This window comes from Coregonus clupeaformis, unplaced genomic scaffold (genome assembly GCF_020615455.1).
Source record: "Coregonus clupeaformis isolate EN_2021a unplaced genomic scaffold, ASM2061545v1 scaf0997, whole genome shotgun sequence".
Classification (NCBI taxonomy): Eukaryota; Metazoa; Chordata; class Actinopteri; order Salmoniformes; family Salmonidae; genus Coregonus; species Coregonus clupeaformis.
In genome coordinates, this window is record NW_025534451.1 from 112933 (window position 1) to 139986 (window position 27054).

Genomic DNA, 27054 nt, shown 5'->3' on the forward strand with positions numbered 1-27054 from the left:
TTCACAATTCCTGACATTTAATCCTTGTAAAAATTCCCTGTCTTAGGTCAGTTAGGATCACCACTTTATTTTAAGAATGTGAAATGTCAGAATAATTCTTTCATCACATTCCCAGTGGGTCAGAAGTTTACATACACTCAATTAGTATTTGGTAGCATTGCCTTTAAATTGTTTAACTTGGGTCAAATGTTTCGGGTAACCTTCCACAAGCTTCCCACAATAAGTTGGGTGAAATTTGGCCCATTCCTCCTGACAGAGCTGGTGTAACTGTGTCAGGTTTGTAGGCCTCCTTGCTCGCGCACGCTTTTTCAGTTCTGACCACAAACTTTCTATAGCATTGAAGTCAGGGCTTTGTGATGGCCACTCCAATACCTTGACTTTGTTGTCCTTAAGCCATTTTGCCACAACTTTGGAAGTATGCTTGGGGTCATTGTCCATTGGAAGACCCATTTGCAACCAAGCTTTAACTTCCTGACTGATGTCTTGAGATGTTGCTTCAATATATCCACATAATTTTCCTTCCGCATGATGCCATCTATTTTGTGAAGTGCACCAGTCCTCCTGCAACAAAGCACCCCACAGCATGATGCTGCCACGCCCGTGCTTCACGGTTGGGATAGTGTTCTTCGGCTTGCAAGTACCCCCTTTTTCCTCCAAACATAACAATGGTCATTATGGCCAAACAGTTCTATATTTGTTTCATCAGACCAGAGGACATTTCTCCAAAAAGAATGATCTTTGTCCCCATGTGCAGTTGCAAACCGTAATCTGTCTTTTTTATGGCGGTTTTGGAGCAGTGGCTTCTTCCTTGCTGGCGGCCTTTCAGGTTATGTCGATATAGGACTCGTTTTACTGTGGATATAGATACCTTTGTACCTGTTTCCTCCAGCATCTTCACAAGGTCCTTTGCTGTTGTTCTGGGATTGATTTGCACTTTTTGCACCAAAGTACATTCATCTCTAGGAGACAGAAAGCGTCTCCTTCCTGAGCGGTATGACGGCTGCGTGGTCTCATAGTGTTTATACTTGCTTACTATTGTTTGTACAGATTAACGTGATACCTTCAGGCATTTGGAAATTGCTCCCAAGGATGAACCAGACTTGTGGAGGTCTACAATTTTTTTTCTGGCGTCTTGGCTGATTTCTTTTGATTTTCCCATGATGTCATGCAAAGAGGCACTGACTTTGAAGGTAGGCCTTGAAATACATCCACAGGCACACCTCCAATTGACTCAAATGATGTCAATTAGCCTATCAGAAGCTTCTAAAGCCATGACATCATTTTCTGGAATTTTCCAAACTGTTTAAAGGCACAGTCAACATAGTGTAGGTAAACTTCTGACCCACTGGAATTGTGATACAGTGAATTATAAGTGAAATAATCTGTCTGGAAACAATTGTTGGAAAAATTACTTGGTGTCATGCACAAAGTAGACGTCCTAACCGACTTGCCAAACTATAGATTGTTAACAAGAAATGTGTGGAGTGGTTGAAAAACAAGTTTTAATGACTCCAACCTAAGTGTATGTAAACTTCCGACTTCAACTGTATATCCAAAGGCATCTCACCTGCCTCCACAAGTAAGAAACATACAGATGTTGATTTAAATGCACCAATACATATCCTTAAAGCTATATACTGGATTCTGTCCAGGCTCTGAAGCCAAGTGTTCTCCGCAGTTCCATAAACTATACACCCGTAATCAATTGTCATCCTGATCAGAGCTCTATATATATCCATCAACGATTGTCTGTCAGCACCACATTCATAACCAGAGACCGAGCGCATAAGATTCACCACCTTCTTACAGTTCGTTTCAACATCTATGACATTTCCATGTATATCGGTCATTGAACCATAGGCACACATATTTGTACTTAGAAACCCTCCTCATGGGCTGTCCATACAGAAACAACTGTATATTATCAGCAGCATTCTTCTTTGAGAAGAACATACAGCAAGACTTCGCCACTGACAATTTAAAACCCCAGTCAATCGACCATCTTTAAAAATCCACTATAGCTTGTTGAATAGATTTGGTCACGAGAGACATTCTTTCCCCTCTTCCAAATAGCTCCATCATCAGAATATAGGGAAGCCTCAATACCTCACGTACATTCGGAAACACATCGTTAATCAAATATTGAACAAAATAGGACTGATAGCACTGCCTTGAGGAATATCATTGTCAACTCCAAAGGCATCAGATAAAATTGATCCTATTTTAACTTCGAAAAGAGCGATTAAATAAGAAGGCCAAAACCCAGTTATATAATCTCCCACCAATATCTTTCCATCTTAATCAGTAGGCCTTCTCTCCACATAGTGTCGTATGCCTTTTCAATGTCAAAAAAGACAATAGCCATTACTTCATAACGAGAGTTTCTTCCAATTTCATTGCTCACCTTTACTAATGCTTCCAAAGTAGATCTACCTTTATGGAATCACTTTGACATTAACTCAATAAACCTCCATGTTCCAGGAAATATAGATATATATGATAATATTAATTATCATCGTTTCCATCAGTTTACACAAGTTAGAGGTCAGTGCTATTGGCTGTAACTATCAGCTACATGAAGGGTCCTTACCAGGCTTTTGACAAAAGGTAATACTGACGTTTCCACTAGAAGGAATAACCCCTCACTCCAAATCTTATTAAATAATCCTAGAAAAACATGATGACATCCTCAGGTAGATGTTTAAACATTACATAGCACAACTGATCATGACCTGGGGCTGTATATCCACAGCCTATTAAGGCTGAACGCATCTCATGTGCTGGTAAAAACTGCATCCAAAAATAGCCCTTTTCTATACACATTAACATGAACATTTAAAATCTCACACCTCGTTGCTTATATACTTCATCCAAAGTAACCCCACTGTATACCCTAGCAAATATCTTCCCAACAAGTCAGCTTTGTCTTTATCAGTTCTGGTCATTTTTGGACCCACAAACCAAAACTGGAATTTGAGGGACTTGCTTCTTCCAGTCATCTTCTTCAACATAGACCTATATCCTAATACCTAATTTCTACCAGCATGTTAAAATGTGCAACCAGAGGAAAAACTCTAGACCACCTTTACTCCACACAGAGACGCATACAAAGCTCTCCCTCGCCCTCCATTTGGCAAATCTGACCATAACTCTATCCTCCTGATTCTGCTTATAAGCAAAAACTAAAGCAGGAAGCACCAGTGACTCGGTTAATAAAAAAGTGGTCAGATGACGCAGATGCTAAGCTACAGGACTGTTTTGTTAGCACAGACTGGAACATGTTCCGGGATTCTTCAGATAGCATTGAGGAGTACACCACATGGCTTCAGCTTCAATAAGTGCATCGATGATGTCGTCCCCACAGTGACCGTAACGTACATACCCCAACCAGAAGCCATGGATTACAGGGAAACATCCGCACTGAGCTAAAGGGTAGAGCTGCCGCTCAAGGAGCGGACTCTAACCCGGACGCATAAGAAATCCCGCTATGCCCATGAACCATCAAACAGGCAAAGAATCAATACAGGACTAAGATTGAATCGTACTACACTGGCTCTGACGCTCGTCGGATGTGGCAGGGCTTGAAAACTATTACAGACTACAAAGGGAAGCACAGTGCGAGCTTCCCAGTGACACAAGCCTATCAGACGAGCTAAACCACTTCTATGCTCACTTGGAGGCAAGTAACACTGAAGCATGCATGAGAGCACCAGCTGTTTCAGATGACTATGTGATCACACTCTCCGTAGGCGATGTGAGTAAGACTTTTAAGCGAGGTCAACATTCACCAAGGCCGCAGGGCCAGACGGATTACCAGGACGTGTACTCTGAGCATGTGCTGACCAACTGGCAAGTGTCTTCACTGACATTTTCAACATGTCCCTGACTGAGTCTGTAATACCAACATGTTTCAAGCAGACCACCATAGTCCCCGTGCCCAAGGACACTAAGATAACCTCTAAATGACTACCAACCCGTAGCACTGACGTCTGTAGCCATGAAGTGCTTTGAAAGGCTGGTCATGGCTCACATCAACACCATATCCCAGAAACCCTAGACCCCACTCCAATTTGCATACCGCCCCAACAGATCCACACAGATGATGCAATCTCTATTGCACTCCACACTGCCCTTTTCCACCTGGACAAGAGGAACACCTACGTGAGAATGCTATTCATTGACTACAGCTCAGCATTCAACACCATAGTGCCCTCAAAGCTCATCACTAAGCTAAGGATCCTGGACTAAACACCTCCTCTGCAACTGGATCCTGGACTTCCTGACGGGCCGCCCCAGGTGGTAAGGGTAGGTAACAACACATCTGCCACACTGATCCTCAACACGTGGGGCCCCTCAGGGTGCGTGCTCAGTCCCCCCCTGTACTCCCTGTTCACCCATGACTGCATGGCCAGGCACGACTCCAACACCATCATTAAGTTTGGCGACGACACAACAGTGGTAGGCCTGATCCCCGACAACGATGAGACAGCCTATAGGAGGAGGTCAGAGACCTGGCCGTGTGGTGCCAGGATAACAACCTCTCCTCAACGTGACCAAGACAAAGGAGATGATTGTGGACTACAGGAAAAAAAAGAGGACTGAGCACGCCCCATTCTCATCGACGGGGCTGTAGTGGAACAGGTTGAGAGCTTCAAGTCCTTGGTGTCCACATCACCAACGAACTATCATGGTCCAAACACACCAAGACAGTCGTGAAGAGGGCACGACAAAGCCTATTCCCCTCAGGAGACGGAAAAGATTTGGCATGGGCCTCAGATCCTCAAAAAATTCTACAGCTGCACCATCGAGAGCATCCTGACTGGTTGCATCACCGCCTGGTATGGCAACTGCTTGGCTCCAACCGCAGAGGCACTACAGAGGGAGGCGTACGGCCCAGTACATCATGGGGCCAAGCTTCTGCATCCAGGACCTCTATACCAGGCGGTGTCAGAGGAAGGCCTCAAAATTGTCAAAGACTCCAGCCACCTAGTCAAAGACCTGTTCTCTCTGCTACCGCACGGCAACGTACCGTGCCAAGTCTAGATCCAAAAGACTTCTCAACAGCTTCTACCCCAAATCCATAAGACCTCCTGAACAATTTAACTCTACCCACATGTACATATTACTTCAACTACCTCAACTAGCCAGTGCCCCCGCACATTGACTCTGCACCGGTACCCCTGTATATATAGCCTCCCTACTGTTATTTTATTTTACTTCTGCTCTTTTTTTCTCAACACTTTTTTGTTGTTGTTTTATTTTACTTTTTTATTAAAAATAAATGCACTGTTGGTTAAGGGCTGTAAGTAAGCATTTCACTGTAATGTCTGACCTGTTTGTATTGTGCATGTGGCCAATAAAATTTGATTTGATTTGATTTGACATCCCTAGCTCAGTACCCCTGCCTATTGTAGAGCAGAACTGTCTCCATACATTTCTCCGACAGACTTACGTACTAAAGCTATTTTCCTTTGGAAATCAACTAGATTCTCAGGAGTCATATTCTACGCAACACTCGTAAGCCCTATTTCTTTCGAATAGCCGCAGTGCATCTTCAGTCCACCAATGAATCATCTTCCTTTCTCACCCACTTCGCTCACTGGTACATATACATTTGTAGCACTCAAAATCAGTGATGTCACAGAGGTAGCACATACATCAACCGGCCTCTCTAACTCTCCAACAGACTTTAAGCAATGATCAGCAAACTTTTCTCAGTCTGCTTTATGAAAGCACCATCTTCTGAATGGTATCCTCTAGAAGTAGTAACATCAAAGTTCATGGTACACGAAATCAAGAAATGATCACTTCCAACAGTAGAATCATTAATTCCATTCCATTCACACATAGATGCAATAGAGTTAGAAGCCAGTGTGAGGTCCAGGCAGGATGTAACCTCTAATAACATCAACTATTGTACCACATCCATTGTTAAGACATACTAATGCTCTTGTTCCCATCATATCTTCCAAAATAGTACCATAAGAATCTGTATGTGTGCTTCCCCATAAACTATTATGTGCATTAAAGACGCCATACCCTATCTCTCTAGAGCCCAATTCTCCTGATATTTCATCAAACATCGCAGATAGTTGACAACAAGGGTTGTAAAACAATGTGTAACTTCATAGTACTACCGCACTGTAGATTTCCACCATCACACATTCATATTCAGATGGGACAGGGACAGGGACAGTGCATTCGGAAAATATTCAGACAACTTCCCTTTTCCACATTTTGTTACGTTATAGCCTTTATTCTAAAATGGATTAACTTATTTTGTTTTCCTCATCAATCACACACAATACCCCATAATGACAAAGTGAAAACAGGTTTTTAGAAATGTTTGCAAATGTATTACATATAAAAACAGAAATACCTTATTTACATAAGTATTCAGACCCTTTGCTATGAGGCTCGTCAAATTGAGCTCAGGTGCATCCTGTTTCCATTGATCATCCTTGAGATGTTTCTACAACTTGATTCGAGTTCACCTGTGGTAAATTCAATTGATTGCACATGATTTGGAAAGGCACACACCTGTCTATATAAGGTTCCACAGTTGACAGTGCATGTCAGAGCAAAACCAAGCCATGAGGTTGAAGGAATTGTTCGTAGAACTCAGAGACAGGATTGTGTTGAGGCACAGATCTGGGGAAGGGTACCCAAAAATGTCTGCAGTATTGAAGGTCCCCAAGAACATAGTGGCCTCCATCATTCCTAAATGGAAGAAGTTTGGAACCACCAAGACCCTTCCTATGAGCTGGCCGCCCGGCCAAACAGATCGGGGGAGAAGGGGGCCTTGGTCAGGGGAGGTGACCAAGAACCTGATGGTCACTCTGACAGAGCTCCAGAGTTCCTCTGTGGAGATGGGGAGAACCTTCCAGAAGGACAACCATCTCTGCAGCACTCCACCAATCAGGCCTTTATGGTAGAGTGGACAGACGGGAAGCCACTCCTCAGTAAAAGGCACATGACAGCCCCCTGGAGTTTGCCAAAAGGCACCTGAAGGACTCCAGACCATGAGAAACAAGATTCTCTGGTCTGATGAAACCAATATTGAACTCTTTGGCCTGAATGCCAAGTGTCACATCTGGAAGAAACCTGGCACCATCCCCTATGGTGGAGCATGGTGGTGGCAGCATCATGCTGTGGGGATGTTTTTCAGTGGCAGGGACTGGGAGACTAGTCAGGATCGAGGGAAAGATGAACGGAGCTAAGTACAGAGAGGTCCTTGATGAAAACCTGCTCCAAAGCTCAGGAACTCAGACTTGGGGTGAAGGTTCACCTTCCAACAGGACAACAGACAACTAAGTACACAGCCAAGAACAATGCAGGTGTGGCTTCGGACAAGTCTCTGAATGTCCTTGAGTGGCCCAGCCAGAGTCCGACTTCAATCCGATCTAACATCTCTGGAGAGACCTGAATATAGCTGTGCAGCGTTACTCCCCATCCAACCTGACAGAGCTTGAAATAGAAATAGACCCTCTGAACCAATCACCTGTTACTACCTGTCAGGGCAAGACATTGAGGTTGCAACTTCATATAAATATTTGAATTTAATTGATGACGGCTCTCTTTTAAATTGCATATTCAACAACTTACAAAAAAATTGAAGCTGAAATTGGGATTTTATTTTAGAATAAGTACTGTTTTTTTTTTTGAAATAGAAGGAGCTAGTATCAGCTACATTTATGCCTTTTACTAGACTATGGGGATATTTTATATATGAATGCTTCCGCCTCAGTGTTTGAGATCACCTGACACTCTTTATCATGGTACTTTTGAGATTTATTTTAAACTGCAAAACCCTTACGCACCACTGTACTTTGTATACCAGGCTGGCTGGCCTCTCTCTAGTCACTCGTAGGCTCAGTCACTGGTATACCCTTATTTACAAAGCCAATTTGGGTTTAATACCTTTTTATTTGGGCATTTTTATTGTTCAGAAATGTAGGTGGATCTCTGCTCACTGGACTTTATCCTTATAACTGTTCCAAATGTCCGAACTGAATTTGGTAAAAGGTCTTATGTACTCTGCGCCATCGTCTTGGAACACCTTACAAAACAATTTTAAACTGGAAGAACTTGTCCCATTGGTGGTTTTTAAATCTCTGATGAAGGATTTTGAGGCTGATTCTTGACCTGTCAATGTCTTTAATTTGCTGTTTTTGATATTGTTATACTCTTGTGAATTCATGAATGGTTTTTATTAGATTACTTGTAGTTTTTCATGTTGTCTGTCTGTAAATTTTTGTAATGGACATGGTGTTGCCTATCTTGGCCAGGACGCTTCTTGGAAAGAGATTTTAAATTCAATGAGCCCTTCCTGGTTAAATAAAGGTTAAATAAAAATAAATAAATAAATTGAGAGGATCTACAGAGAAGAATGGAGAAACTCCCAAATACAGGTGTAACAAGTTTGTAAAGGCCATACCTAAGACGACAAGAGGCTGTAATCGCTGCCAAAGGTGCTTCAACAAAGTACTGAATAAAGGGTCTGAATACTTATGTAAATGTATATTTCAGTTTTTATTTTTGTAATAAATTTACTAGCATTTATTAAACCGGTTTGTTGTATTATGGGGTATTATGTAGATTGATGAGGGGAAAACAATTTAATCAATTTTAGAATAAGGCTGTAATGTAACAAAATGTAGAAAAAAGTAATGGGTTGAATATTTCCGACGCACTGTAGCTTAGTGTTCTCTTATATCTATTCCTGTGTGTGGTTTCCTTGATTTTATAGTACTATGGATATTGATTACTGCATTGTTGGGAAAGAGCTTGCAAGAAAGGCATTTCACAAAACTTAAACTTTAAACAATAAAGGAAATATTGATTAAATAAAATAAATGAATACAATTAATTAATTAATAAAATGAGCAGTGTAAACTTTGTGGATTTGGAAACTAGAAGTGCTCCTGAGTAGAATAGAACCCTCTTTACTTGCGATACATCGTACATAAAATGTGTACAGTGCAATAAATTATAGGAGTACACACACAATTTTAGTTATTTATCATATCTTATAGAAATAATGTACATTATTTGTATTATAACAAGTAAATTATAAAGTACACAGGTCAGGAACTTATTTGGAAGGATTTTACAAATCTGTGACCTGTAAGTACTTAGTTATTCTTGCCTGCTTCTACAGCGCTAAGAGACATTTTAAATAACCCAACCTTTCCTAACCTTAACCGATTCTCCTAACCTGCTACGCTGGCCTTCCTAACATGCTGCGTAAATTCTCCTAACCTGGGTTATGTCTAGAATGGGATACAGCTGTAATTGATGTCAAAAGTAGATTATTTTGTATTTTTTGCTAACCCTAAACCTTTCCCTAACAAGTTCTCAAAATATAATTTAAAAGTAATTTTGACAAAAGCTGTATCCCTTTCTAGACAAAAACCCCTAACCTGCTAGTGTTCCAAACAGTATACACCTGTAACATGAAAAGAGTATGCGTGTTTGGTGTATGGGGAACACGCTGTTTTTGAAACACAGTACTGTCATTAATAAATATCCCAAGTTAGCAAGAACAGAGTATAATAGAATAGAATATAATACAATATGACTTTATTCATCTACATCACCTCAGTAAGGTAAATATTAAACTGTCCTTTATCACGCCAAGGATTAATTTCTCTCTAAAAAACAGGTATTTCCAAGCACATGTTTCAAATGACAAGTTAACAAAGGGTTAATGAGGGTATGTGGTTAAATAACCTCCTAAACAGAAGTAAACAGGCTGTACACTTGACCCAGTTTGTAGAGGCCAACAGTTGGAATATCAAGTACATGTGCACTTTAGTTCATGTTTAATAGCTTAACCTCAGTCATCAAGGACTTATAGACCAGTGGTTACTAACCGTTTCTGAGTCAAGACTGCCTTTCTATAAGGTGCGGATCTAGCTCAGAATATTTTTTCAAACATGACTTAAAAAAATGCAACCTTAACTTTATTAAAAACTGTTCTGTAGGAATGAGGTTGTGCAATAGGCTTAAATATCACAGCATATTGCTATATGTCGGCTCACAATATTGTTTTATCAGACAATATCATATTTCAAAACTTGAGCTTTGATAACAAAACAGATCAGTTCTCGCAGTACTTGCTGAGCATAAATTGAAATAATTTGTAAATAATTAGCATTTTTTTATTTTACTGATGATGGTCCTAGGGAAAAAACTAGAAATAGGTAGTTTATGGAGTTAGAAAGATGATGAGTTTCCCAGTTGTCTTGGACGCACTGAAGTCTGAGATTTTCCGGAGTTCAGTTGTTTTGAAAATATTGGTGCATTAGTTGAGCGGAGGGAAGGAGAAAGCAGCAGAGGGTCTGCCTTGATCCTGCCTCTCCACTGACCAGAGAGGGGACACCGCCCTCCACCTGATGGCGAAACTCGAGTCGCACCGCATCCTACTTCTTATATATTGTTACAATATTACTTCTACAAGTAAAATTGTGTCCACCCTTTAGCCTTGTAAAGATGGCCTCTCTTCTGTCTCTTCCTGCTGTCCTCCTCCCCTCACCAACTTTACTCTGTAGCCTACTTGGAATAGATGCCTCTCCTTAGTGTCTCTGGGCAGTTCATCAGATTCTGCCATCTCTGCACCACCACTGTCCATATCATTCCCTTAGCCGCTGCCTTGCTCATGGGCACTTCACTTTCCTAACAGTAGTAGACATACTATTACCCCACATGGGCTGTGGGACACAAGCCAAACTTATTTTGTAAACCAATCTGGCTCACCTGGAATGAATCTGGAGTACCTCAGTATGGGCCCTTGTCTCCCTCCTCCGTGGGATTCAAAGGACTTCACACATCACTACTGCACACGAGTCAGAACACACAACAACCCTGCATGGCTTAATTTTCTCCACCCACTGCAAGGCCAACAGTACTGCCATCAGCTCTCCTGTGTATACAGGCAGTTGGTCTCTGTGATACGTCTGCAGATTGCCACCTAATGCTTCTTTCACTACAAGTTTGGTGGGAAAGATTGGTAAATGACCTGCAAAGCGCTTCCCACACGGGGCAGGCGTATCGGCTTGGTCGCGCCTCATTGCCTCAATGCTCGCTACGTTGTGACATCGACACCAGAGGAGGTAGAAGCAGGATTTGAGCTCCCTTCTGACCTTCCCAGCCATTGTTTGGGCATGTTGGATTGTGTGCTGTGTTATAGGCCAGGTAATTCTTGTGGTGAACGCCTCATCCTGACCTCTTAAGTCTGTATTGGTGGGAACCCGAGGCAGCTGAGGAAGGCTAGACCCAGGCCTTCTATGAACCCATTTACCAGGCATTGAGACGAGATCCTGATAGACTACTACCAGGGGGTTGCCCACCACTCCCTCTGTGAAGGCTGAAGCCCAGGTGAACTGCTCTGTTCATCATGGATACTGTGGTGTTTGTATCATAGGAACAGGAGGGTCTATTCTACCAGCCCTCAGGCCCTGCTTCATCCCTGCACTGAGACTGTGAAGAGAAGGGTCTGGGCTGCAGACTGGATCCTGACTGGAAACTCTGTCCTCTTATGACCATTTGAAGATCATGTTGTTAGCCGCACCTGTCCACTGTTTGTGTTCCCCCAGTGGTGGTGGAGTTTGTCCCGTGGTTGGGTCCGGGTTCCGACTTGGGAAGGAAGCGACCATCCGATTCAGAGGTAGTTTCCTCTCCAGCAACACCGGATATCAGTAGGTCCTCATGGACTCATAGATCAAAATACAAATTGAACAGGAAAAGCATAAAGGTTTATATATAAGAAAGTCTTTGTTGTACACACAGAAACATGACATTATAAAATGCCAACTACAGTCAAGGCCATCTCTATAACTGGCATCAAGTACTACCAATATGAGCACGATATATTATAAAAACACTTTGATAACATACATTTTAGAATATTTGAAAAGGTTTAAGATTACAAACATCTTAATGTTCTTATCTTATCTTTCTTTATCTTAACTTCATGTCATGTAAACATGAATTGTGCACATCATTTCCTCATTATAAAACACCAGCATCAAACAAACAGGACAAGGTGTACTTTTATCAGTGGGAAGCAATTTTACAGACACCATCACACCAACATCACCATATAATCTACTCTGCTTCATCATATCATTCTTTCCTCAGTTACCTCATCCAGTTCCCTACTACATCCAAAACCAACAGAATTAATCTGCTAAACCAATCCAGTACTACATTACGCTACTATAGTCTATACATGATTTGTGCATTTTCTGTTGGTGTATCCTGAGGTAGCTCCATCTCTATAGAGCGTTATGCTGTCTGACAAAATCACAATCTTAGCAGTTTTAAAGTAAATAAGGCATACTTTCTCATGACTGATGAATACTAAATATCAATCTTAGATCATGTATTTACAATTACTGTATTTGTAATGGGGTCAGTAGCCATTTAGTGTTGAGGCACTGGCATTGTCTGAGGTCTGGTTTCATATTAGGAGAGTGTGAGGAGGACGAAGGCCAGGTAGTGTCTGTGTTGTCGAGGGTCATGTTCCAGCTGATAGATCCCTACAGAAGGCAGGCTGAAGGCAGCAACTGTTAAAGACGAGTGCATAGGAATCACAACGATAGGAGCAGGAGGAGCATTAGCGAGTTATGTGTTCTCGCAAGGACACCTCCACATAGACCAAATTCACACTTCACCCTGGTCTCAGCCAGTCTGCTGCCGGGAGGACTCAAGTTTGGTTGTTGTTTTGGTAGTCAAATTGTCTGTTTCTTGGTTGTGATTAAGAGTGTTGTGGACACTGTCCCATCCACTGACCTCCGCTCATGTCGCCCGGTCCTGGCCTGCTCAGTGATGCCGCCTCGGGGTCTCTTGGCTTCACCCTCGGTCTGGGTCTGGGAATCCAAGTATGGGGGCCTGGTCTCTGTGTTAGCCTCCCAGCCAACCACCTGTAGGAAGAGTGTTGTAAACAGACTTTACAAACATGGCAGAGAAAATTGGATATGGAGATTTTTGGTTTATGTACGGTGAAAGTTCATACATTATAATGTGGGTTTTATATGTAAACATAAGTTGTATTGATTTATTTTATGAATTAAGAAAAAAAATAGCCAGGTGTATCTATATTCATTCAGATCTACTATGTATGTAGGCTTTATGTATTACCTCCCATCTTTAGTCCAGCACCAGCATCAATGATCTCTGGTCATCTTCTATAGTTTCCTTTGACTATAACAGATCAGGCTTCCCGTGCACCATGTCTACTGACTGTAAGAGATGGCAGAGGAGAGGATGTTGGAATGTGAAGAAATCTGATATAAGCAACTTGCTATGGAACACCTGTGATTGGGCAATGAGGGATTAAAAGAATATATGTAAACATGTTAGTTATTTGATAAGCCATAAAAATGTGTACATTGATTTGACTATTCTACACTCTTAAAATGGTTTGATAAATGTGCCACATAAGATCACAAAAAGAAATGCCCTTTTTGGTTTTGCTGGAATACTATGGCTAGAACAGGTTGTCCCTGTACAATAGGGGGGCGGCATTGTCCTCTCTCAAGACCTGCCTGTTTTCACACTTCGAGCAGGGGAGCATGATCTAGGATTTCATGACAATTTATTCATTATGGGATCAAAAAGGCTAAACTGATCCATAAAAATTCTACTCTGAGAGGCTATGATGGGCCCTGACCTAATACCATTCAGACAGTAGTTTATATTGGGCTCACTCCCAGTGAGACTGTGTGTGGTCCCAGGTGGTGCCCAGCTGGTTCCTCTGTGGGTTCAGGAGGAGGTGTAGTCTGGTTGTCCTCCCAAGTGAGACTATGGTCCCCTGTGCCCCCAGAACCTCCTTCACCAGCAGCACCTCTGACCCCTCCTCCTCCCGGGGTGAGACAGGTGATACAGATTACAGGGTGACATACACTTGTCGATAAATAACAGATAATAAAATACACTTTCAACATGGAGTGTTTAACCATCCCAACTACATTTGAGCTCCCATAATTGTAGTTACAGAATATTTATTGTTATGGAATAATAAGATGTGGGTGAAAATAAGTAGCTAACATAAGTAAAAGTATACTAGACAAACCTGACTAAACCAACAGACAATAGGTGTGTTAGTGTGTGGGTATGTAGTATTTAGTAAGAGTATAATGGTTATAAAGTGTGGTTGAGTGGATAGGGTTAGATGATGTATACTAAAGACAGTTTCACGAAATCTTAGAATATGTCCATTAAAGTATTAAACACAAACAAGTGTTAAATACACCATATGAAAACCACACATACACATGTCTCAACTAAAAATCTGCATGAACTTGATAAACTTAATTAATTTTCTCATTAAAAGTGTTGGGATAGAATTAAGTAATTTAATGGAAGTAATGAAATAGGCATTTGTGAAACATCATATAGCCTACACAGTACAAACACAGTAAATATTTTAAATATATATATAATAACAATGTTGGATGCAATATTCTACCCAGAATATTTACACTGAAATCTGTTACTCTCAAGAAATTCCAAAGTATCTGTGGATCTTTCAAGAAACAATGTAATTATTCTTTTCTCAATGTATAGTTTGATCTAAACCTCAGAAGCTATGGATTGGAATGGTTACTTTATATGTTGGTAGAGTGGAATGGGTTTTCTGCTGGTATCTCCTGAGGTAGCTCCTCCAGAACTCTTCCTGGCAGTGCGTACAGGCGAATGGCTCTCGGGATCTTCAGATGCATCTTCAGCTTGTCCTGGCGGGAGAACCTCTTCTCACACTGGGGGGCAGCTGTAGGGTTTCTCCTGTTCGGCTTCTTCAGTCACTGGGCCTGGGCGGCGCATGTGACGGTACAGCTGAAGGGTTTTACCCTGGTGGAACCTCTGGTGAATCTCCACCTCTGGAGGCAGCTGAATCCTTTGTTACAGAACATGCAGAGGAACCGCTTTCTTACTATGTGATGTGGTCCTCTTTCCTGAGCCTGGGCTTCCATCGCTAAGCCGTTGGAGTTCAACACTTGATCGAAAAGGCTGTGTGAAACTAGAAGGTTTCCATGATGTGGGACACTATGTATCCCTGAGCAGGAGTGGGGTTACAAGATATTTGATTTGTCTCTAAGCTTTTCCTGTAATCTAAGAAATCTCTGCCTTGTGAGTGTCCTTCTCCTAGTGACTATCTGTATTCCATGGGAGGAGATCACCCTCCACTTTCACAGTACCCCATCATCACTATAACCCCCCCTTTCTCATCTAGGGCACCTTCAGAGTATACACTACTACTGTAACGTTCAGTCCCTCTAGACAGATCAGTCTGTGTTCTAAACCTAAGGCATGTTGCCAGGGTCATCTCTGTAGTAGAACAAGAAGGATCACTAACACCAGTGTCTAACGATACCATCACCATCTCCACGAAATGAACTGGCCCTCTGGCTCTAGTGAACATCAACTAATATCTGAGCCGGAGCAGGAGGACAGCGGAGGGCTCCCAGCCCCAGTCTCTCTGGGTCTGATCTGGTGGTCAGATCCTGTGTAAGAGCTCAGTGTTTCAGTCAATGTGGTTGGTTCTGAATTGAGGGCGGAGTTGGCTGCCCACTGAATTCTCCGTGATGCTGTGTGGGTCCTGGGCTGTGCTGGGGGTAGGGTCCTCCGCTACAGGGGGCGCTCCATCCGCTGCTCCAGTCTGGATGTCTCTGTTGTGTGCCGTGGGTCCCTCTCTCCTTCAGACCTCTCCTGCTTGACCAGAGACGCTCTCCAGGACCTGCAGCCTCTGCATCTTCAGACTGACACACATGAAGTGAGGAGTCGAACACCGTATATGAGTTGAATTGGATAACAACGGCCCGTAGGGAATGCTCTCAAACCTCTATCACGATAACGTGCTGGGTTGAGGTTCACTTCCCTCATCAACAGTGATTGGTTGGTATACCATGGTGTGTCCTGCTGGTTCACAAAGCTGCTGTGGCCTCCAGTGAGATGTCTTCACCTGAGAGAGGGATTGGGGGAAAAGAGATGGTGAGGTTAGCTACTGTCAATGCTCAGCTGTATATTTATTGACACTGTCTAGAATTGGTGACGAAGTAAACTTCTAACTTCTCTGATATATAATTAAATCGAGTAAGTTATGCATACATTGTTTTCATTGAGTAGGGAATAGAAAATGCAGTAAATCAATCTGTTTAGAATATGATATTTGGTTTTTTTGCGCAAGATAGTAAGTAATCCAGGGAATTATTTCATATATAAAACTGACCAAGACTCCACCCTTCTGGGTAAATAATCTGAACACATGTGCAGAGGGGAACTTAGCAATGCTGCATTCACATCGTGACGAATTTTATTAGCCGTACGCCATCCTCACGCAATCTCATTTCGCCAATGGACGGAGACGAAGGCCTTTCTCACGATTTCTCGTCATCTCTCCTCCGTCCTCCGCCTCCTTTTGAAATGTGGCAGATCAAAGGCAATTTCCATAGGCAGCCACATAGAGAAGTCAGATTTGAAACTCCTAATAAGACACTTTAGTCCTCATCTTTGTGCACAAAACATCCATTGAATTATATTTGGAAAAATTATAATAATCACTCACAGCCAAAGATATTAACATTTTATATTCAGCCAATGTCTAGCCATGTTTTGGATGACGTGATCACGTACAAATTAAGTCGCTGCTGCAGCGCTGCTACCTGTTCGCATTGAGTGCTAAACGCATGTGATGTTAGTCTGTATAAACCGGATGCAAAACCTGGATAGACGGGGTCCCTTGAATCGGCGTATGCGGAACAGAGTTGATTACCTTAAACTACGGTCTGACATTTTAGATGCAGTCGGCAGTTCTTATTATACGTCCAGTGAATGACACGCTCCTACCACTTATCGGTTTCTGGATCACGGAAGAGACAAAGATTATGTATATACTGACAAGATACACGTCTCGCCGCCCTAACAAGGGAGTCATTGTCAACAAAGCGGCCTACGGAGGGCTGTCTAGCTCCCGCCTATCCTTTCTTTGGATTGGTGGATAAGTCTCATTATTGTAATCCATTTTTGAATATTCGATGAGGGTTGTTGACGTGAAAACCACTATTCAAATGGGAGAGAGATGCTATGCTACTAGCCTCATGTAATGAATATGCATAGCATCTCGAGAACGACTCCGGATATAAAGTGTTGCTGGGATGTCACGGGTCCTACTTACATCAGTACACTCATAACGTAAGCATTACAAAACTTGTATTGATCAAATACATTTCAACGTACCAAGTAAGCCCATAACATTTTTTTTTGTTGACCAAATTCAACACTCTCTCATTGACCCTCCCTACAAAAACTCCTTGCTTGGTGGGCGAAACAATGATAAAAAACGCCCACCTGCTGGAGGGAGACAGATTTTCCTCCGGTTGGCCTCACTCTTCCTCTTCGGGTCAGATGCCAAGCAGTTACAGTCAAGATGCTCTCAATAGTGCAGCTGTAAAACTTTGAGGATCCGAGGGCCCATGCCAAATCTTCCAGCCTCCCGAGGGGAAGAGGCGGTCGTGCCTTCTTCACGACGTGTTGGTGATGTGGACACCTGAGGTAACCCGAAGCTCTCGATCCGATCACACAGCCCTCTCCAATGGATGGGGGCGTTCTCTCCATTTCCTGTAGTCCCACGATCAGGTCTTTGCTCTTGCTGACGTTGGAGGGAGAGGTTTCCAGGTCCCGTTTTGAGGACCCATGCCAAATATTTTCAGTCTCCTGAGGGGGAGGGAAGGTGTTGTCGTGCCCTGTTCACGACTGTCTTGGTGTGTTTGGACAATGATAGTTTGTTGGTGATGTGGACACCAAGGAACTTGAAACTCTCGACCGGGTCCACTACAGCCCCGTCGATGTGAATGGGGGCATGTTCGGCCCTCCTTTTTCCTGTAGTCCACGATCATCTCCTTTGTCTTGCTCACGTTGGAGGGAGAGGTTGTTGTCCTGGCACCACACTGCCAGGTCTCTGACCTCCCCTATAGGCTGTCTCATCGTTGTCGGTGATCAGGCATACCACTGTTGTGGTCAGCAAACTTAATGATGGCGTTGGAGTCGTGCTTGGTCACGCAGTCGTGGGTGAACAGGAGTACAGGAGGACTAACACCCACCCCTGAACGGTCCCCGTGTTGAGGGTCACGTGGCGGATGTGTTGTTGCTACCTCGGATCCAGTTCAGGTCCAGTTGCAAAGGGGAGGTAATCAGTCCCCAGGGTCCTGAGCAGTGATGAGCTTGGAGGACACTATGGTGTTGAACGCAGAGGTTAGTCAATGAACAGTATTCTCACGTAGGTGTTCCTCTTGTCCAGGTGTGGGAGAGGGCAGTGGAGTAAATAGAGATTGCATCATCTTTGGATCTGTTGGGGTGGTATGAGAATTGGAGTGGGTCCAGGGTGTCTGGGATGATGGTGTTGATGTGAGCCATGACCAGCCTTTCAAGCATTTTCATGGCTACAGATGTGAGTGGTTCGGGGGTGATAGTCGTTAGAGACAGGTTGCCTTGGCATTCTTACGACGGGACTATGGTAGTCTGCTTGAAACATGTGAAGTATGACTGGGTCAGAGAGGTTGAAAATGTCAGTGAAGACACTTGACAGATGGTCGTGTGCGCATGCTCTGAGTAGGCGTCCTGGTGAGCCGTCTGGCCCACGGCCTTGTGAATGTTAACAGGTTTAAAGGTCTTACTCACATCAGCTACGAAGAGCGAGATCACACAATCATCCGGAACAGCTGGTGCGCTCATGCATAAATAATAATACATTTTATTTGGAAGCCTTTCAGGGTCCTCAAGGACATCTTACTGTAGTATAAAAAATGTATGCACTCTTACTAACTGTAAGTCGCTCTGGATAAGAGCATCTGCTAAATGACTAAAACAAAAAATGTAAATTAAAAAGTAGGCCTACATAAAAGCTAGTGCAGTACATAAAAATCAATCAAAGTAAAATGTTAATAAAAGGACCAGACGAAATAGGACAGATAAAAAGAGAGGGAGGGGTTGGGAATAGGATACAGACCCAGTTTAGGGTAAGTGGGTGTGGGTTGGGGGACACGTAGGGATGCATAGGTATACTGAGAATGCACAGAAGGAGGGGGGTAGGAGAGAGTCAATCATAAACTCAGCAAAAAAGAAACGTCCCTTTTTTCAGGACCCTGTCTTTCAAAGATAATTGCCTTAAAAATCAAAATAACTTCACAGATCTTCATTGTAATGGATTTAAACACTGTTTCCCATGCTTGTTCAATGAAAACAATTAATGAACATGCACCCTGTGGAACGTCGTTCAGCTTACGACGGTAGGCAATTAAGGTCACAGTTTTGAACACTTAGGACACTAAAGAGGCCTTTCACTGACTCTGAAAAAACACCAAAGAAAGATGCCCAGGGTCCTGCTCATCTGGAACGGCCTTAGCATGCTGCAAGGAGGCATGAGGGACTACAGATGTGGAAGCAAGTATAAATTGCAATGTCCGTACAAGTGAGACGCCCAAGACAGCGCTACAGGGAGACACAGGATGGACAGCTGATCATCCTCGCAGTGGCAGACCACGTGTAACAAAACACCTGCACAGGATCGGTACATCACATCACACATGTGGGACAGGTACAGGATGGCAACAACAACTGCCCGAGTTACACCAGGAACGCACAATCCCTCCATCAGTGCTCAGACTGTCCGCAAGCTGAGAAGCTGGACTGAGGGCTTGTAGGCCTGTTGTAAGGCAGGTCCTCACCAGACATCACCGGCAACAACGTCGCCTATGGGCACACACCCACAGTCGCTGGACCAGACAGGACTGGCAAAAGTGCTCTTCACTGAGTCACGGATTTGTCTCACCAGGGGTGATGGTCGGATTTGCGTTTATCGTCGGGAATGAGCGTTACAACGGGGCCTGTACTCTGGAGCAGGATCGATTTGGAGGTGGAGGTGGGGTCCGTCATGATCTGTGCGGTGTGTCACAGCATCATCGGACTGAGCTTGTTGTCATTGCAGGCAATCTCAACGCTGTGCGTTAGCAGGGAAGACATCCTCCTCTCTCATGTGGTACCCTTCCTGCAGGCTCATCCTGACATGACACTCCAGCATGACAATGCCACCAGCCATACTGCTGCGTTCTGTGTGTGATTTCCTGCAAGACACGAATGTCAGTGTTCTGCCATGGCCAGCGAAGAGCCCGGATCTCAATCCCATTGAGCACGTCTGGGACCTGTAGGATCGGAAGGTGAGGGCTAGGGCCATTCCCAGAAATGTCTGGGAACTTGCAGGTGCCTTGGTGGAAGAGTGGGGTAAAACCTCTCACAGCAAGAACTGGCAAATCTGGTGCAGTCCATGAGGAGGAGATGCACTGCAGTACTTAATGCAGCTAGTGGCCACACCAGATACTGACTGTTACTTTTGATTTTGAACCCCCTTTGTTCAGGGACACATTATTCAATTTCTGTTAGTCACATGTCTGTGGAACTTGTTCAGTTTATGTCTCAGTTGTTGAATCTTATGTTCATACAAATATTTACACATGTTAAGTTTGCGAAGGAGCGGCATAGACTTGGAGAAGGTCAGAGAGGTAGGTGGTTCAGTGTCGGCTTCCTCGGGGCGAGCATAGAAGGAATTAAGCTTGTCTGGTAGGCTCGCGTCCACTGGGCAGCTCACTGCTGGATTTCCCGTTGTAATCATGATAATTTGCAAGACCTGCCACATCCGGGCCAGCGTCAGTAGGATTCGATCTTAGTCCTGTATTGCACGTTTTGATGTTTGTGGCTCGTCAGAGTAATTAGCGTCCGGTTAGTGTCGCTCCTTTGGAAGCGGCAGCTCTTGCTTTGCCCAGTTCGGTTGTTACCTGTTTCCGCGGTTTCTGGTTGGGATATGTTCGTTACGGTCACTGTGGGGCCGGCCGCGTTGTCGATGCACTTATTAATGAAGCCAGTGACTGCTGTGGTAAACTCTTCAATGTTATCGGATGAATCCGAATAAATATTCCCAGTCTGTGCTAGCCAGAAACAGTCCTATAGCTTAGCATCTGCTTCACCTGACCACTTTCGTTTGGCGTGTCACCTGGTGCTTCCTGGTTGGGTTTTCTTGTAATCAGGAATCCAGGAGGATAGAGTTATGGTCAGATTTGCCATATGAAGGGCAAGGGAGATCTTTGTATGCGTCTCTGTGTGTGGAGTAAAGGTGATCTAGAGTGTTACCTCTAGTTGCACAGGTGACATGCTGGTAAAAATGAGGTAGGCCAGGATTCCAGTTTCCATGCATTAAAATACACCAGCCACTAGGGCGCACCACTTGAGTTGCATTTTGTTGTTTCTTACGATATTTTACAGCTCGTTGAGTGCGGTATTAGTGCCAGCATCGGTTTGTGGTGGTAAATAGACAGCGAAGAAAAATATAGATAAACTCTCTTGGTAAATAGTATGGTCGCAGCTTATCATGAGGTATTCTAACTCAGGTGAGCAAAACCCTCAAGACTTCCTTAACATTAGAGATTCGCTCGAGCAGTTGTTAAAAGAGACACACACCTCCCCCTTAACTCAGACTGGCCTGTGCCAGAAAGGAAAAGCTAAAAGCGTCCCACTAAATTCCTCTTGCCACAACAGCTCTATCTGACTGGGTAAATAGCTTTTTATTTTTAAGTTATATGTGGACCCAGTGACTCGGGCTTGAGCAATTGGACCAGGACTTCGGGCACTGGGACTCGGACTTCAGCCATAGGGACTCTTGACTTGACTTGTGACTCGCACAGGGGACTCTACATGGTTTAGTGACTCTACTACATCACTGGAGCTGAAACAGTCATTAGCCCCCATTCTACTTTTGGACATCAATGTGGCTGCGGCTTCTGTGTGGGCGTTGATAGCAATGTGCAGTGATGTGACCGAGTGATTGACATTGTGCAACCCATACTACTTTGCCACCAAATCGGCGCACGGATTTACTACTCTCTCTCTGCGCTTGTGTGTGTCTGTTTGTTTTGTATGTAATGTGCAATATCTATGTAGCCTGAATTATACATTTACATGGCAGATAATTTTTATATATTCAGGGGTGAAAGTAAATTTAATTTCTTCCCGGTACAGGACCTACTGTGTGTTGCACGCTTAATCATTATAATTAAATATAGAATCCCTATTAATTCAATAGGATCTCTGTGGGCCTAGTCGTAAAGATTTGCTATTTAACTTTTTTTAATGTATTACATTTTATTGTGGTATAAACACAACCAGTCATGTTTTCATCTGATCCAGTGGAGGCTCCTCAGGAGGAAGGGAGGACCATCATCCTCAGTAAATTTCATTTAAAAAAAAATGTTAAACATGAAAAAAAGTTATCCTTTTAAGATAAACTATAATAAATATATTCACATCTCACCAAATAATTGATTAAAACACACTGTTTTGCAATGAAGGTCTACAGTAGACTCAACATAACTGTAGTTTCCGTCCTCCTCTGGGTACATTGACTTCAATACAAAACCTAAGAAGCTCATGGTTCTCACACCCCTTCCATAGACTTACACAGTAATTACTTGACAACTTCCGGAGGGACGTCCCTCCAACCTATCAGAGCTCTTGCAGCATGAGCCAGCTTATATCCACCCATGCAAATCGAGAATGGCAGTCTAGTACTGAAAGCATAAGCTACAGCTAGCTAGCACTGCAGTGTATAAAATGTGTTGAGTAGTTGACTCAAAGACAAGAGAAAGACAATAGTTGAACGGTTTTGAACAAATTAATTTCTTCAAAAATGAAGGAGAAACAAGAAAGAGAAAGAGAGAGAGAAGCGAGCTATATTTCATATTTTTTCCCCCACTTTCACTTAGCTTAGCGAATGCAGCTAGCTAGTTTACTTCTCAAACACCCAGCTCAAACAGAAAGGAATGCCATGGTAGCTAGCTGGCTATGACTGCTATCCAACACTGGAAATTTTCCAAGTCAAGGTAGGCGTTTAGTTTTATTAATTTATTGCCACCGGGGGGCCAGCCAGTGTAACTGCTTGCTAACTGTACTGCATGATTGTAAGCGGGTTTACTAACATGTTAATTCTAACAGCTATGTTGACAACAATGTAGGCTGTTTGTAGCGGTTGCGGTTATGATATGAAGGTTTGGCTTGGAAAGGATTTTGTCGCCTGGTCACACAGCCTGGGTCTCAGACAGCTGATGTGTTGTGCACTAAAGCTGCAAGCGGTGCGTAGATGTGAGGAAGGAATTACAGAGAAAAGTGATCATGCTGTTTGTATCTGGCTGCTATGAAAGTGAACTGAGTTTGCGTGTGATCAAGTGTTATTCATTCTGCCACAATTCTGTTGAAAAACATTTCTTAAGCGGAAGCAAGCGGAGCGAAAGCGGGGATAAACATACCTGAATTTGGCACAATAGATGCTCTCGTTTGCAACTGTTGGATTAATGATTACACCCTAGATCAGCTAGATGTATGCGCACATGACTGTAAAGTCGCTTTGGATAAAAGCGTCTGCTTAAATGGCAATATATTATTATTTTTATTAAGAGTGTGCAAAGGCGGTATTGAATGTGTCACTGTCACCTTGTTTTACTCAAATTTTTACTCTCGACCTGTGCACCTACGTTGTAAACTTTCATTCATAGGCAAGGTTGTAGCAACCTCATGATGGGTATAGAGAAAATGTGAGTCTCATGTAGTAACCTAAACCTCTCGATGTTACATTGAGCTGAATGAAAAGGAATATGAATGACAGTCACCCAATATGTTATAAAAGAAATAAGGCAATGCTCAACAGTTTCCCGTGTGTATCAAGAATGGTCCAACCACCAACTTGACACAACTGTGGGAAACATTGGAGTCAACATGGCCAGCATCCCTGTGTGAGACGCCTGACACCTTGAGTCCATGCCCCAGCAGGTGAGAGCTGTTCTGAGGGCAAACATTTGGAAGGTGTTCCTAGTTTTGTACACTCTGTATATGTTTGTCATATTTCTGCTGTTGGGAAAAGGAAGAAGGATGTTATGCAGAAAAATATTTGGTAGGACAGGGGTATGTATGTGCGCATGGAAGTCAGTGATTTATGTTTACATATATGTTTACTATAGGTTAATGAAGCAATACAAATGTGATGTGACTAAAAATGAAAGGGCATTTAGTTGACTAAAATGGCCCACTGTTTTCGTAATTTTGACAATAACTAGACTAAATCATTATTCAAACGACAAAAATGTGACTTAATTATATTTTATAAGACTGAATGATATGTTTGCCAAAATGACTAGACTAAATCTAACATGAACACTGCTCGCGCCTGCAAAATGTACCTCCTGCCATTCCTCTGTATCGGTCGAGGATCTTGACCGACTACTGGGACGACTGACGAGACGCGGTCTTGCATTGTCCTCTCTGCGCGCTCCCGTGCCACCTTCAGTTCCAGTAGCTGTAGTTTCCTCCGCAATGCCTGTTTTCTTTCTGGCTTTTAGTTATTTCCAAACGAAACACTGCATAGTCGTCGTCTACGAGTTTACAGATGTCTGCCACGGCTGCATTCGCTAGCACTCTCCATGATGGAGGCTATTTGAGTGTGAAAAAAAACCATAGCAGTTAGCCATTGTTAGCAGTTAGATGTTCTAGGTAACGCTTGCTAGCTATCAAACCAAGTCCTGTCTCCTACGCGAATTAAACACTACTTGAGTGTAAGTACGTAATGCTGTGCAGTTAAATTAGTCATATTTTAAGTTCCAGGGTGTTAATAAACGTCTAAATAACAACAAAACCGCTTTTCGTGGAAATTGTTCTTGGTCACTGTTCACTTCCGTTTACACTGAAGTGAAAGGAACTCATGGGTTGTTGTCGTAGTGCACAGGGTGTGGTTAATTGAAAGTTATGCGCGCTGTTCTTTGATATACGAAACTGCTATTACATTGCACATCAAATCTCCTGTTCATGATCACTATCTTTCGAGCTCAGACCAGACTTGTTTAGGAAAGAACACTGTTAGCAAGAACAAAGTAGAAAACAATGACTTTATTCAGTCTACTAAGTAAAGGTAACTATTCAGTTGTGATTGAACTAGCCTAGGTTTACAGTCTCTCTAAAAACAGGTATTTACACAAACCTGTTTCAAAAATTGACAAGTTAACAAAGGGTTAATGAGGGTATGTGGTTAATTACCACTTACCCCCAAAACACTAGACATGATAACTATAATATTTTAGCTAAAGAATAGTTCCCAGAAATCCCCTGCGTACATCTCAAGCCACACTGCTATGATTTCTCCCCCCATTGTGGACACTCCTATGTCTGATAAGGCTAGTCAGGAAGGAGAAGCTCTTGTAACATAGTTTGCACTTGAAGGGCTTGTCCTTGGTGTGAACGGTTTGATGGTCTTCACATAGTTCGCATGAGCCGGCACTTCCCACACGTGGGGCAGGCGTATGGCATTTGTCGGCGTCAGTCCTAATGCTCAACTTCCCACATTGTGACGCAATGACACCAGAGGAGGTAGAAGCAGGAGCCAACCACCCCTCAGGTGGTTAGTCTTTGAGCTCCCTCCTTGACCTCTAGCCATTGTTTGGGTGTTGTTGGGATTGTGTGCTGTGTTATAGGCTAGGTACCTCTCGTGGTGAACGCCCATCATGACCCTGTCTGTATTGGTGGGGTAACCATGAGATAACTGAGAAAGGCTAGACCCAGGTCTTCCTATGAACCCAGTCACTAGGCATTAGATGAGACCCTGAAGGGAGAAAGAGGCAGACTTGCTGATAGATTGCCACCAAGGGTCTCCACCACTCTCTGTGAAGGTGAAGCCGCGTGTGACCTGCTCTGTTCATCATGGATACTGTGGTGTTTTGTATCCATAGGAACAGGAGGGTCTATCGCTATCAGCCCCAGGCCCTGCTTCATCCTTGCACTGAGACTGTGAAGAGAAGGGTCTGGGCTGCAGACTTGATCCCTGACTGGAGCCTCTGTCTCTCTGATGACCACCAGGACGGAGGTTGTTCAGTCCACCAGTCCCACTGTTGTGTTCTGTGTAGTGGTTGTGGAAGGCTCTGATCCATGGTCCTGTGCCGGGGCCAGGGTTTGTGACCAGCTGCTTCTATAGGTCCAATCTCTCCCGCCAGTGACACCGGATATCAGCAGGTCTTCATGGACTGCAGACTGCAAACAAAGATTGTTCGAAAGAGCATATAAAGGTTTATATAGGAAACTCTTTGCTGTTCTCACCGAAACATGACATGATATTATAAAATGTTAACCACAGTCAAGCCTAATTCTAACACTGTGATTCAAGAACCTAACAATATGGAGCTTTTTGGAGTTTATATATATATATATATATATATATACAGTGGGGGAAAAAAGTATTTAGTCGTCAGCCACCAATTGTGCAAGTTCTCCCACTTAAAAAGATGAGAGAAGCCTGTAATATCATAGGTACACGACAACTCCCAGGACAGAAAATTGACAAAAGTTTCTCAATACTTGTTATATACCCTTTGTTGGCAATGACACAGGTCAAACGTTTTCTGTAAGTCTTCACAAGGTTTTCACACACTGTTGCTGGTATTTTGGCCCATTCTTCCATGCAGATCTCCTCTAGAGCAGTGATATTTTTGGGGCTGTCGCTGAGCAACACGGACTTTCAACTCCCCTCCAAAGATTTTCTATGGGGGTGTGAGATCTGGAGACTGGCTAGGCCACTCCAGGACCTTGAAATGCTTCTTCCAGAAGCCACTCCTTCCGTTGCCAGTCGGGTGTGTTTGGGATCATTGTCATGCTGAAAAGACCCACACATTTCATCTTCAATGCCCTTGCTGATGGAAGGAGGTTTTCACTCAAAATCTCACGATACATGGCCCTATTCATTCTTTCCTTTACACTGCGGATCAGTCCGTCCTGGTCCCTTTGCAGAAAAAACAGCCCAAAGCATGATGTTTCCACCCCCATGCTTCACAGTAGGTATGGTGTTCTTTGGATACAACTCAGCATTCTTAGTCCTCCAAACACGATTGAGTTGAATTTTTACCAAAAGTTCTATTTTGGTTTCATCCCTGAATACGACATTCTCCCAATCCTCTTCTGGATCATCCAAATGTGCAC

General features: G+C 43.3%; 1 protein-coding gene across 1 annotated transcript in view; it reads right to left on the minus strand.

Annotated features, from left to right (window-relative positions):
- Nucleotides 1–12468: 12468 nt before the first annotated feature.
- LOC123486092 overlaps nt 12469–27054 on the minus strand; it is a 31560-nt gene continuing 16974 nt past the window's right edge. Inside the window, exons 5-6 of the mRNA XM_045217287.1 lie at nt 12796–12926; nt 12469–12556 (exon numbers count right to left, since the gene is read on the minus strand). Coding sequence (XP_045073222.1) covers nt 12469–12556; nt 12796–12926 — 219 coding nt within the window. The remainder of the gene's footprint in view (nt 12557–12795; nt 12927–27054) is intronic.